The sequence below is a fragment of the Scyliorhinus canicula genome, chromosome 10, assembly GCF_902713615.1.
Source record: "Scyliorhinus canicula chromosome 10, sScyCan1.1, whole genome shotgun sequence".
Classification (NCBI taxonomy): domain Eukaryota; kingdom Metazoa; phylum Chordata; class Chondrichthyes; order Carcharhiniformes; family Scyliorhinidae; genus Scyliorhinus; species Scyliorhinus canicula.
Window position 1 is genome coordinate 52,996,809 of NC_052155.1, and position 13,835 is coordinate 53,010,643.

General features: G+C 43.3%; 1 protein-coding gene across 1 annotated transcript in view; it reads right to left on the minus strand.

The window, feature by feature from the left end:
- Window positions 1-13,835, minus strand: part of dhx30 (DEAH (Asp-Glu-Ala-His) box helicase 30) — a 76,107-nt gene that overhangs the window by 16,167 nt on the left and 46,105 nt on the right. The window contains exons 13-15 of the mRNA XM_038808941.1: window positions 11,893-11,974; window positions 10,637-10,830; window positions 1,179-1,338 (exon numbers count right to left, since the gene is read on the minus strand). Of these exons, the coding sequence (XP_038664869.1) occupies window positions 1,179-1,338; window positions 10,637-10,830; window positions 11,893-11,974 (436 nt within the window). The remainder of the gene's footprint in view (window positions 1-1,178; window positions 1,339-10,636; window positions 10,831-11,892; window positions 11,975-13,835) is intronic.

Below are 13,835 nucleotides of genomic sequence, written 5' to 3' on the forward strand. Positions count from 1 at the left end.
TATCTGTGAATCAACACAGATTTATGACAGGGAAATTGTGTTTGATAAATCTGCTGAGGATGCAACTAATAGGATAGATAAGGGGAACCAGTGGTTTAATATTTCAAGCATTTGATAAGGTGCCACAGAGGTTATTATACAAAATTAGGGATTTGAGTGTAATATATTAGCATGCATTGAGAATTTGTTAATGAACAGAAAAACATAGTCAAATAAACAATAAATTTTCAGGTTGTCAGGCTGGGGGACTGAAAAGATCAGTATTTAGGCCTCAGCTCTTTACAATCTAGATTAATGACTTAGATGAGGGAACAGAGTGTAATTTATTCAAATTTTCTGTTGGTACAAAGTTTGGCAGCAAAGTAAGGAGGGAGGAAAACACCACAAGGCTACAAAGGGGTTAAATGCATGGTTAAGAACACGGCAAATGGAACACAATTTGGCAAGTACGAAGTTATCCACTTTGGTGGGAAAATAAAGGAGCAGAATATGTTTTGAATGGTGAGACTGTAGATGAATCGTGGAAAATTAATATGCAGGTACAGCAAGTAATTAGGAAGACAAATGGTATGTTACCTTTTGCTGCAAAGAGATTGGAGCATAAGAGTTAAGAACCCTTATTACAATTATATAGGGCAGTGGTGAGGCCACACATGTGCACTTTTGGTCTCCTTACCTAAAGAAGGAAGTTGCTAACCAGGAGGGAGTGCACTGAAGATTCGATAGACTGGTTTCTACGATGAGGGGATTGTCCTCCAAGGACAGGTTAATAGGCATGGCATTTTTCCCTGGAGTTTAGAAGAATGAGAGGTAAGCTAACAGAATCATACAAAATTCACAAGGGGCTCGACAGAGTAGATGCTGAGAAAATGTTTCCTGTGGCTGGGGAACCTAGAACAGGGATCACACTCTGAGAACAAGGAGTCGGCTATTTAGGATGGAGGTGAGGAGATTTGTTTTCATTCGAATGGTTGTGAATCTTTAGAATTCTCCATCCGAGAAAGCTAAGATTCCTTAGTCATTGGATAAAATAAAGACGATAGATTTTTAGATCATAGCATGATGTAGCAGATCAGCCATTATCTTACTGAATGGTGGAACAGACACAAAGGGTCAACTTATCTTCTTATGAGCCTATTTCCTCCAACTCTAACATTATTGCAGACTGTCCAACCTACCATGAATAAAGCGAAGGCTCGCAGCATACAGCATGTTCTCTTCCAGGTACTCTTTCTTGGAGTCTGCATCACGCTCCTGCAGAACTTTCTTCCAGCCTTCAACAGCTTTAACAAACGCAATATGATCACTTCGGCTCTCCCCACTCAGACGAGTTTTAGCCTAAAGAACGAAGTAGAACCAGGGTTTGTACAGCAACTTGGAAAGAGTAGAGAAGCTGGGATTATTTTCCTTCGAGCCGAGACGAGCAAGGGGAGATTTAAAAGCTATTCAATATTATGAGGCTCTTTGATAGTTTCTCCCAACTACTCACCATTGGCAAGAGGATTGGCAACCAGAGGATAAATGTGTACATATAAACATACACATTAGGTACAGCAATAGGTCTTGATCCCTCGAACTTGCTCTGCCATTAGGTAAAATCATTGTTGACCTGATTGCTGCCTCAACCCTACTCTCCCTCTACCCTGATACCCTCTGACTCCCTTGTCAATCAAGAATCTATCTAACTCATCTTAAAAAATATTCAATGACCACTCCGGAGAAGAGAATTCCACAGACTAGCAACTCTCTCGGAGAAAAAAATTCTCCTTATTTCCATCTTAAACAGGAGACCCTGTGTCGCATACTTCTCGTCTCCCATGGGGGAACCGACCTTTCAGCATCCACTCTGCTCAGGGTCTTATAAGTTTCAATAAGATCACCTCTCATTTTTATAAATGTCAATGGATATCCCTTCCTCCCAGGAATCAGACGAGTAAACCTTATCCGAACTGTTTCTGCTGCAATTATAGCCTTTCTTAAGTAAGGAGACCAAAACTGTACACAGTGCTCCAGATGAGGCCTCGCCAACATCCTGTACAACTTCAGCAAAATTTCCTTACTGCAATATTCCATTCTCCTTGCATTTGCCTTCCTAATTACTTACAATGCCTCCATCATAACTTTTGTGATTCATGTACCACCCACAATGAAATGAAAATCGCTTATTGTCACGAGTAGGCTTCAATGAAGTTACTGTGAAAAGCCCCTAGTCGCCACATTCCGGCGCCTGTCCGGGGAGGCTGGTACGGGAATCGAACCGTGCTGCTGGCCTGCTTGGTCTGCTTTAAAAGCCAGCGATTTAGCTGAGTGAGCTAAACCAGCCCCTTCTGTACCACAGAGTTCTATAATCTCTCTCTATTTAAATGATATACTGCTTTTCTATTCCCACCAAAGGGCCAAGTTCACATTTTTCAACATCCGCCAATTTTTTTCCACCCATTTAACGACATGTTTACAGGCTCCTTATGTCTCCTAAAATCCCTTTACAGGGCATGGAAATCACCAGCATTTATATTGCGCATCCCGTTTTGCCCTTGAGAAAATGATGGTGAGCTGCTTTCTTGAACCGCAGCAGTCCATGTAGTGTAGGTACAGCCACAGAGCTGTTAGGCAGTGAGTTCCATGATTTTGACCCAGCGACAGTGAATGGACAGTGATGCTGTTCCAAGTCGGGATGATGTGCCACTTGAAAAGGGAACTTTCAAGTCCCATGCATCTTCTGGCCTTTCATTCTATGTGGTAGAGATCCTGGATTTGGAAGGGTCTGTTGAAGTAGCATTGGTGAGTTGCAAAGCATCTTGCAGATGGTATACATTGCTGTCACAGTACATGGATGGAGGTAATAGATGGTGGATAGGTTGCTTTGTCCTAGATGGTATTGAGTTTGAGTATAGTTGGAGTTGCACTCATCCAGGCAAGTGGACAGTAATCCATCACAGTCCTGAATTATGCTTTGTAGATGGTGGACAGGCTTTGGAGAGTCAAGAAGAGAGTTACTCACAGCAGACTTCCCAGCCTCTGACTTGCTCTTTGTAACCACGGTATTTATATGGATGGTCCAGTTTGAGGGCAGCATGGCGGCGCAGTGGTTAGCACTGCTGCCTCACGGCAGTAAGGTCCCAGGTTCGATCCCGGTTCTGGGTCACTGTCTGTGTGGAGTTTGCACATTCTCCCCGTGTTTGCATGGGTTTCGCCCCCACAATCCAAAGATTGCAGGCTAGGTGGATTGGCCACGTTAAATTGCCCCTTAATTGGGAAAAATGAATTGGGTACTCTAATTTATTTTTAAAAATAGATGGTTCAGTTCAATTTCTGGTCAATGGTAACCCCCAGGATGGTAATAGTGAGGGATTCAATGATGGTAATGTCATTGAATGTCAAAAGAAAATGGTCATTGCTTGTGCCGCTAACGTAATTTATCACTGTAATCCAGATCTTGCTGCTTATGGGCACAGACTCCAGTAACTGAGGAGTCACAAATGATACTGAACATCGTGTAATTGTCAGCAAACATCCCCACTTCGGACCTTATAATGGAGAGATGGTCATTGATAAAGCAGCTGAAGATGGCTGGTCCTAGGACACTACCCTGAGGAACTCCTGCAGTGATATCCTGGGATTGAAACCACCACAACCATCTTCCTTTGTGCTAGGTATGACTCCAACGTGGGAAAAGTTTCCTCCCCGATTCCCATTTACTCCAGTTTTGTTAAGGCTGTTTGATGCCATAAATGGCTAAATGTTGACGTGTCACCATCGGTTTCATTCCTTTCAGTCGACTTTGTAGCAGTTTCATATAACTGAGTGGCTTGCTAGGCCATTTCAGAGGCATTTAGGAGTCAGCCACATTGCAGTAGGTCTAGAGTCACATGCAGGCTGGACCAGGTAAGGACAACAGATTTCCTTCCCTAAAGGACATTAATGAACCAGATCAGTTTTTACAACAATCGACAATGGCTTAATGGTCACCATTACTATTGTGGTGGAATTCGAACCACTGTCCCCAGAGCAATAGCCTGGGCCTTTGGATTGTTGCTCTGCTGACATTATCACTATACCATGATTCTTCCTGTGCCATAAAATCAGAGAATCCCTACAGTGCAGAAGGAGGCCATTTGGCCAATCGGTTCTGCACAGACTCTTCGAATGAGCATTCTGCCCATTTACAAGTGTCTATCCCTACCAATCCCCATAATCCCATAACCTAACTGGCACATCCCTGGATATGAAGGAGCAATTTAGCATCTAACACGCACATCTTTGGACTGTGGGAGGAAACCGGAGCACCCGGAGGAAACCCACGCAGACACGGAGAGAATGTACAAATTCCACAAAGTCACCCGAGGCCGGAATTAAACCTGGGGCCCTGGCGCTGTGAAGTAGCAGTGCTAACCACTGTGCCACCATGCTGCCATCAGCAAATTTAGGAACTACTTTAATTGCCTTCATACAAATCATTGGTGTTTGCAGCAAGATGTGTTGTAGCAATTCGTTAAGGATCCTTTGACAGCCCACGGCTGCCTCACGGCGCCGAGGGTCCGGGTTCAATCCAGGCCCAGGTCACTATGTGTGGAGTTTGCACGTTCACCCGTGTCTGTGTGGGTCTCACCCCCACAACTAAAGGTGTGCAGGATAGATGGATTGGCCATGTTAAATTGCCCCTTAATTGGAAAAATTAGGTACTTTAAATTTATATTAAAAAAAAGATTCTTTGACAGCACCTGATCCCTGTGGCAATCCACTAGTCAGTTTGCCAACCCAAAAATGACTCATTTATTCCTACTCTCTGCTTCTTTTTAGCTAACCAATCCTACTCATGCTTATATGTTATCCCCTACATCATGAGCTCTTGTATTGTATTCATGTGGCAACTAAGCAAATGCCTTTGGAAATGTATACAATATTTACAGGTGACCCTTTATCCATGTTGCTTGTTACTTCCTCAAAGAACTCCAATAACTTAGTCAAACATGATTTCCCTTTCACAAAGCCATAATTTATCAACTGGATCTCATCAAGATTTTCTACGTATGCTGCTAGAAACCTCCTTAAAAATAGATTCCAGCATTTTCCCTATGATAAATATTAGGCTAATTGGCCAATAGTGTTCTGCTTTCTGCCTCCCTCCTTGAATAGAGGAGTTACATTCACTATTTTCCAATCTGATGGGAGCTTTTGAGAATCTGGGGATTTTAAAAAAATTACAATCAATGCATCTACTATCTCTTTTTTAAGATCCAAGGATGAAGCCCATCAGTACCTGGGAACTTGTCAGCCTTGTTTTTAATAATTTTCTCAGTACTCTTTCTCTGGTGATTGCAATTGTTTTAAGCTCCTTCCTCCCTTGCACTTCTTGATTTACAAGTATTTTGGGGATGTCATATTTTTCTTCGACAATGAGGACAGACACAAAATATCCTTTCAGCGCTTCTGCCATGTTACATTAAATGGTAAATGAGACGTGTCGAGAATTTGTTTTTTAAAGACAGCAAGTACGATTTGGTTTTCACTTCCTAACAGGAAGGTGGAAGCAGATTCAGGAGTAATTTTCAATGCAGAATTAGCGATGTAGAGAAGGGCTATTGGGAAAGAACAGGAGAATAGAACTAATTAGATAGCTTTTTCAATAAGCCAGCTTAAGAACCTTGGGCTGATTGGCATCTATCCTGATATATTGTAGTGTCTCTCAGAATCATACCATAGTGCGTAGTCGGAGAACAGTAGAATAACAATTATCTATATGAACTAATATTCATCGTAGAGAAAGAGAAAGAGGGGGGGGGGGGGGGTCATGGAGAGATTTGAAAACAATAATGAGTACTTTAAAATCAAGATGCTGTTTGACCGGAAGCCAGTGTAGGTGATAGGTGAACAGTACTTGGCGCAGTTTGGCAGCAGGGTTTTGAATGGCCTCAAACCTGTGGTGGGCAGAATGTGGAAGACCAGCCAATGAGATCATGCACGGCAGCACAGCGGTCAGCACAGTTGCTTCACAGCTCCAGGGTTCCAGGTTCGCTTCCCGGCTTGGGTCACTGTCTGTGCGGAGTCTGCACGTTCTCCCAGTGTCTGCGTGGGTTTCCTCCGGGTGCTCTGGTTTCCTCCCACAGTCCAAAAATGTGCAGGTTAGGTGGACTGGCCATGCTAAATTGCCCTTAGTGTCCAAAAAGGTTGGGTTTGGTTACGGGGATAGGGTGGAGGTCGGGCTTGGGTAGGGTGCTCTTTCAACAGGCCGGTGCAGACCCGATGGGCTGAATGGCCTCCTTCTGCACTGTAAATACTATGATTCAATGAGGTTGCAGTCGAGCAACAGTGCAGAAGCGGAAACAGACAGTTTTAGTGATGGTGCAAATAGGTGGTTAGAACCTTATCTTGGGATGAAAGACAAGTCAAAGGTTGTAAACAATCTTGTCAGTTTTTGACGGTTGCCAGGAAAAGAGAGATGGAGTGGGTAGCTATGCAACAGTGGCTTCAACCTTCCCAATGTTAATTGGAGGAAATTTCTGGTCATCCAGTGCAGCCTGTTGATAAGCAGTCTGATAATTTAATAACATGGAGGAGTCAAGAGAGATGGAAGTGAGGGAGAGCTGGAAAAGGCAAATCTAGATTTTGCTACTTCTTTTCCACAGCTCACAGAAGAACAAAGAGCCGCAGTTTATAGACAGAAGTAAAATCTCATAGTTTATTCCAATGTAATCCAGCCCAGCAACGTGGTCACGATGTTCAGAGATCTCCAATAATTTTAAGCCAAACCTGAGAGAAAATCAGCAAGTATAGGGGTGATAGGCAAACAGAATGTGGGAGACCAGCCAGCAGTGCATCGGGATAGTCATTCTAGAGGTAACAAAGGCATGAATGAGGGTTGCAGCAGGGCTTTTTCCTTACTTTACCATAGCTAGGTAAGGTCTGGGGATATGGTTTGAACTAACGAATGGAGGTCTTTTAAAATAATAGTTAACTTGAAGTTTTGGTCAAAATGCATCCAACAGAGAGGATTAAGGGGGAGAAAGAGCAATAGATAGCAGCAGGTGGCCACCACAGGCATATCTGGAGGAGCTGACTGTCTAGGAGCCATCTTGCAGGCTGTTCTCTGGACTTTGTGGGGTAGATTCTGAAATATTTATTATTGATCAACTGATTTGGATTTTTTATTCTGGCATTATATTGTGGGTGAATTTTAATAATCGGTATTTGCTGCCATCCCAAATAAGCACCACTTCTAATCAAGCTTTCAATCACCTGCCCAAAACCTCCTTTATATTCTGATTACACTACTGTGAAAAACCTTTGGATGTTTTCCTATGTTAACGACTCTAAATAAATACATTGTTGTATAAAAACTGATATTGTCCGTTTAATGGTGTAGGTTTCCAGGCATGTACTGGTGGTAGCTGCAGTTTCCCCCATTATTCTCTGGTTTCCTGTCAATCATCTCTTTCCAATCAAGGAAGCCGTGTCATGTGGCTGCTCATTTGGCTTTACCAAATCGGGACGAGTCTCACAGAGGTCAGCGTCAAGGCCACCAGGTAAGGTTGAAGGGTTCCACTCCCTGAAAGAACCTCGGGAACTAGCGAGGTTTTTAGAAAAAATCTGTTTTTCAGCACCAATCTTTCTTGTTTTTATTTATTTATTTTTAAATTTAGAGTACCCAATTCAATTTTTCCAATTAAGGGCAATTTAGCATGGCCAATCTACCTAGCCTGCACATTTTTGGGTTGTGGGGGCGAAACCCAAGCAAACACGGAGAGAATGTGCAAACTCTACACGGACAGCACCAATCTTTCTGATGTCAGTCCCTCAGTGCTCAAGCCAAAAGGTTTCGGGATTTGGCAAAGTTTTGGAAAGAATCTGCAGAAATATGTATAGTGTGTTTATACGTGTGTGTGTGTGTGTGTGTGTGTGTATATATACGTACAGACACACACACACACACGTATAAACACACACTATATGTATAAACACACATGCACACACTACGTTTTTATATATACACACAGCACATCCCAATTGGAGCAATTTAAACACTCAATCTGGTCATATTTCAAAAGCCTGGGTAAAATATCACAGCTTTTCTTACATTGATACGTTTCAAATTGGTTTATTTTTTGCTCTAAACATTAATATTGCCTGAAAGGTCTGGATTTTCTTATGGAGCAATAACCTCCTTCACATTCAAAAAATAACCAGAGCAATTTGTTATTCAAATAAACCTCTTCCTGATTTGACAACACAGACCAAACAAATTTAAAAACCTCCTTGATGAGAAACGGACGATTCACAGGAGGCTGGCTGAAGGATGATGGGAAGCAATGCAGTCCTGCCAGAGACATCTGAGCCTCTGCACAATTAACTCTTCAAATGGCAAAAACAATAGCCTTGATTAAACAACAAATTGCTCAAAAGTACGTCACAGGAGCAGAATGATACAAAATCTGATACTCAGCCAAAGCATTAGGAAACAAGACCTAAAGCTTGCTCAAAGATGTAGGTTTAAGATGGATCTTAAAAGAGGGGAGAAGGTGGAGTTTGCATTTCTGAATCACTTCCATCCTCAACTCTCTCATACACACTCATCTCTTTGTCTCTCTCACATACACACTCATCTCTCTCTCTCTCATACGCACTCACCTCCCTTGTGGCCACTTTTCGCTCATGTGTCAAAGAATACGTTTTTTTCCAATTAAGGAGCAATTTAGCGTGGCCAGTCCACCTACCCTGCACATCTTTGGGTTGTGGTGGTGAGACCCACACAGACACAGGGAAAATGTGCAAACTCCACACGGATAGTGACCTGGGGCTGGGATTGAATCCAAGTCCTCGGTGCCATGAGGCAGCAGTGCTAACTATTGCGCCACCGTGACACCTGTGTCAAAGAATACTTAATGCTGTTTCCTTCAAGGCTTATATATTTAAACAACTTGTGCAAATACCAGCAGTTCTTTAGAAATACTTAATCTGGTTTGCTTCAAGGCTATTATGTTTAGACAACTTCTGCAAATATCAGCGGGATGCAAAACAGCTTAACTAGGTCAATTCTTTGGAAATACTTTAAACAATAGTAAAATGTCAGGTATCATGAGTGAGAGTGGGATAAACTGAACTGGTGACCGCAGAATGTATTGGATGAGCTTTCTCTGGGAAAACCTCATCAGCAGGAGTCAGCCGTTAGTAGTGGGGGGATGCAATAATAGGCTCAGGACCAAGGTTCACTTGTGGTGATGATAAGGGAACAAAGAGCGGAACTGTTGGCGGTGATTGACGTTGTCATGGATAACGTCAATCAGGAGGCCAATCAATCACCCCTTAACAACCAGTGAGGCATCAGCCACTGAATGATCAGTTATAAGAAAGTAGTTCACAGCCCGCCTACCCAGCTAGCTCAGGAACAGAGTCATCTGATCAACAACTGGCGGTCAGAGTGGAATTAGCTGATCACTTGCCCTTGTCCGGATATCAGATAAGCCCACATAAGCAGGTCTGTCACCAGTTGATGTGCATGAGTATTGTAGCAGTAATGTATCGCTATTAACAACTTTGATTTCAATAATGAACAAAGTGGTTTGAAGAGTCACTTGTAGTCTTGGATTGCTGTATCTGGAGTAAACCTTTCGAACCAGGGAAAATAGGGAGAGCATCCTACACTTTCTCGCTCATAACACTCACTCTCATCTCTCTCTCACACACACACAAATACAGCTCTATTTCTCACATCTCTCTCACTCACACACGCACTTCTCTCTCACAAGCACACCTCTCAGACGCACACTAACCTCTCTTTCTCACCTTCACCTCTCTCATATAGATATATATACACTCGCCTCTCTCTCATACGCACTCACGTCTCACACATACACTCATCTCTCACGTACAAACACTCACCTCTCTTTCTCACTCCCCTCTCACATGCATAACCACTCTCACCCTCATGCCCACCTCTCTCTGTCTCACACAATCACACCTCTTTCTCTCTCTCTCACATCTACCTCTGTTCCTCCAAGTATGCTTCTGCTCCCACGCGGCCTCTCCTCCTGCCCAGCCTCCAAATCTGCTTCTACTCCTGCCCTGCCTCAGAGTCCTCTGTGCCATTTCCTCGCCTTGCACCGCCCGCCGTCCACACCTCACTCCACACTATCCTGTCTGCTCTGCTCTCCGTCATCCGCTTTGCCGTCCATTGGGCCCCTGCCCGCTACCCACTATGCTGTCTACTGGGACCTTGCCCCGCCACCTGATCTGCTGTCTGCTGGGCCTTCACCCGTTGCCGATCAGTAGGCAGCACGTTGAATACCGGCCCCAATTGCACAAGCTGTGTGTCCAGCTTTTTTCAACGGTTGCCCCCGTGCTGAACCCAGTTTAGGAAACCATGCTGTAGAATAATGATCTGCATGTTGGGAAAATGTTGCGATGGGGGCACAGGCGGGGTAAGTGCTCTTGACCTCATTCAAAGTTGTGTTGAGCGAGTGAGATCAAAACCAGCAAAGAAAAGTCTCTCCTTCATCAGCCACCAACCCATACCTCTGACCTAGGCTCAAACCAAGATTGATTAGGGAAATATGCTGCATCTCATATCCGGAGAACGACAAAAAAAATTAAAACATACTCCAAGATCACCTGATGCCCATCACCTGATCTCTTTTTATACCTTCATAACCTCTGTCCTGTTCAACAAGCTGTTCACAAATGGATCTCGAGTCAGACATGTGACAACTGTTAATACAGGGGACAGACAGCGAAAAATGGAGGCCATGATGATCGCCTTTGCCAGCCGCGGATCTGTGGAGATGTGGGCCAGGCGCTGCCCAAGTAAAGTGAGAGATTCATCTTCATCGAGCACTCCTGCAGTGGGGTGGAAGAGGAGAGATGATGGTAAATTCTCCTCATCCATTTCTCTTGGCACTACAACTTAAACCAGATGACATGAAAGTGTGCAGGCTCTGATTATAATAATCACTGCTCCTTATATTTGCAGCAATAGAATGAAAACCTCCACCTAGAATTTCTCTGTTCTCTGTAGAACAGAACAGTACAGAACTGGAATGTGTTTCCTTGTGTGTTAATGATGCAAATGGTCTTTCCTCATGTGGCCCTACATCGTAGAAGTAATTTCCAGGCAATCCTACAGTCACCTGACATCCAAACCCCATGAAGGCCTGATTGGCCCTGTACTGGGCGCCAATAATAGCATTCAGGTTCTGGCAGAGGTCCAAACTCAGTGCAGACCAAAGATCAAACCTTGGTAGGATTGCAACAGCATTTACCAACTAACTCAATAAAAACATTTTGTTAATTTTTAAGTGAAAATTGAGCTGTAATCGTGCAGTATACTCCAAGGATGTGATATATATCTCCTTTCATTATTACAAAATCAGAGGCACAGACTATATGGTTCATTAGTTACAATGGTGGTACTGCAAGAACTCTGGAACAATGTTCTAACTTGGAAGTGGGAACCTACCAGGGTTTATCAGGTCCCCAATTACAACTAACACACAGAGGAGATAGCAGCACAGTGTTTTATTTTAGTCCTGAAAATGTTGCCTCTGACAGATGTTTGATTTTACACAAGTTAAATGGGATTCCTAGTGATTCTTCATGGGTAAAGGCTCTAGGATCTCAGGAATAGGTTGAGAAAGCATGGCCATGTCCTGGCCTACACACACATTCACAGAATGGGTTCTATTCGTGTGAACCCTGGTCAAATTTACAACTGAAACCAGTTCAGAATGGGAATTAAATTTCAAAATTTACTGGTCTGAACTTTTTTACATTTCACTAAATTTACTGGGCTATTGGGGGTCAACGTCGAAACTTCTAGCTGCGAGTAGTTTCCAAAGCACCTTTGAAAATGTCTTGCAGCATCCTCCTCTAGTGGTAAATTTCCAAACACCCCACACTCACCTATCTCCTGCAGTATTCGCACAGCCTCATTCACAGCCTTAGGATTGGGACTATTCATTGCTTTAGAAAGAAAATCTGAAGCCTGAAGGATAAATTGAAAGAGGGGAGTGGTTAAAAAAATGAAATCGTTTGCTTACATTTTCCACAAGCGAGTAAAAAGAGGCCTGTATTATAGTACCTTTCACAGCCACCAGATGTCCCAAAGTGCTTTACAGCCAATGAAGTACTTGTAGAAGTTTAGGCACTGTTGCAATGTTAGAAATAAAGAAACCACAGCAAACTTCCACAAACAGCAATGTGATAGTGCCTAGACAATCTTTTTTGATGTTAATTCAGGAAGATATATATCAGCTAGGACACTGGCGATAACTCCCTAGCACTTCAAAACAATGCCATATGTTCATAGAATCATAGAAAAGTTACAGCACAGAAGGAGGCCATTCATGGATAAGGCCCATCTTATCCATGCCAGCCCAAGGGCACCCAGGTGCCCTTTCTAATGCCACACTCCTGCACCCAGTCTATAGCTCTGTAGCTTAGAGCACTTAAGGTGTGGATCCAGATACTTTTTAAAAGAGTTTAGGGTATCTGCCGCCACCACCAACTCAGGGAGCGAGTTCCAGGCACCCACCACCCTCTGCGTAAAACCCTTCTGCCTCTTATCTTGAATCTATGTCCCCTGGTTCTAGAATTCTCCACCAAGGGAAACAATTTTATCCTGTCCACTTTATCTCTTCCCTCATAATTTTGTACACCTCAATTAAGCCTTCTTTGTTCCAATGAAAATAACCCCAACCTATCTAGTCTCTCCTCGTAGCTAAACTTTTCTAGCCCTGGCAACATTCTTGTAAACCTCCTCTGCACTTTCTCCAGAGCAATAAGGTCCTTCCTGTAATGTGGTGACCAGAAATGAACAAAATACTCCTGTTATGGCCTCACCAATGTCTTATAATTCCAACATTATATCCTTACATTTATATTCTATACCTCTGTCACTGAAGGCGTGCATTCCATATCCTTTTTTAACAACCTTGTCTACTTGAACTGCTGTCTTTAGGGACCTGTGTACTTGTCCGCCAAGATCTCTCACTTCATCCACCCCTCTTTATTGTGTACTCCCTGTGACTGACCTCCCTAAATGCATGACCTCACACTTCTCTGTGTTAAATTCCATCTGCCATTTTATCGCCCTCTCCACCAACCCATTAATATAATTCTGGAGATTGAGCTATCCTCTACACTGTCCACCACTCAGCCAATCTTTGTGTTGTCTGCAAATTTCCCAATTGTGCTCCCCACGTTCACATCCAAATCATTAATACATAATACAAACAGTAAGGGTCCCAACACCGAGTCCTGTGGAACACCGCTTGAAACAACTTTCCAATTGCAAGGGTAGCCATCGACCACTATCCTCTGAAACTGGGCCAACTTTTTATCCAATTCGTCACATTGCTCTGTATCCCATGGACTTTCACATTGTTGACCAGTCTGCCATGTGGGACTTTGTCAAACGCCCATGTGGGGTTTTGTCAAAGTTATATTTTGTTTTTTTGATAAATTTAGAGTACCCATTATTTTTTTCCCCCCAATTTATGGGCAATTTAGCGTTGCCAGTCCACCTAACCTGCACATCTTTGGGTTGTGGGGATGAAACCCACGCAGACACGGGGAGAATGTGCAAACTCCACACGGACAGTGACCCGGGGCCAGTATTCTAACCCGGGTCGTTAGCTCCGTAGTCCAAGTGCTAACCACTACACCACGTGGAGCCCGAAAGTTATCTTATGTTTACCTGTGAGAACAGACATCGGGGGCCTTAGTTTAAAGATTCATCTGAAAGAGGGCATACTTAACAATCCAGCATTCCCTGACAAGGATGTCAGCCCTGATTATTGTGCTCAATTCCTTGGGATTTGATTGGGACTTGAACCCATAAACCT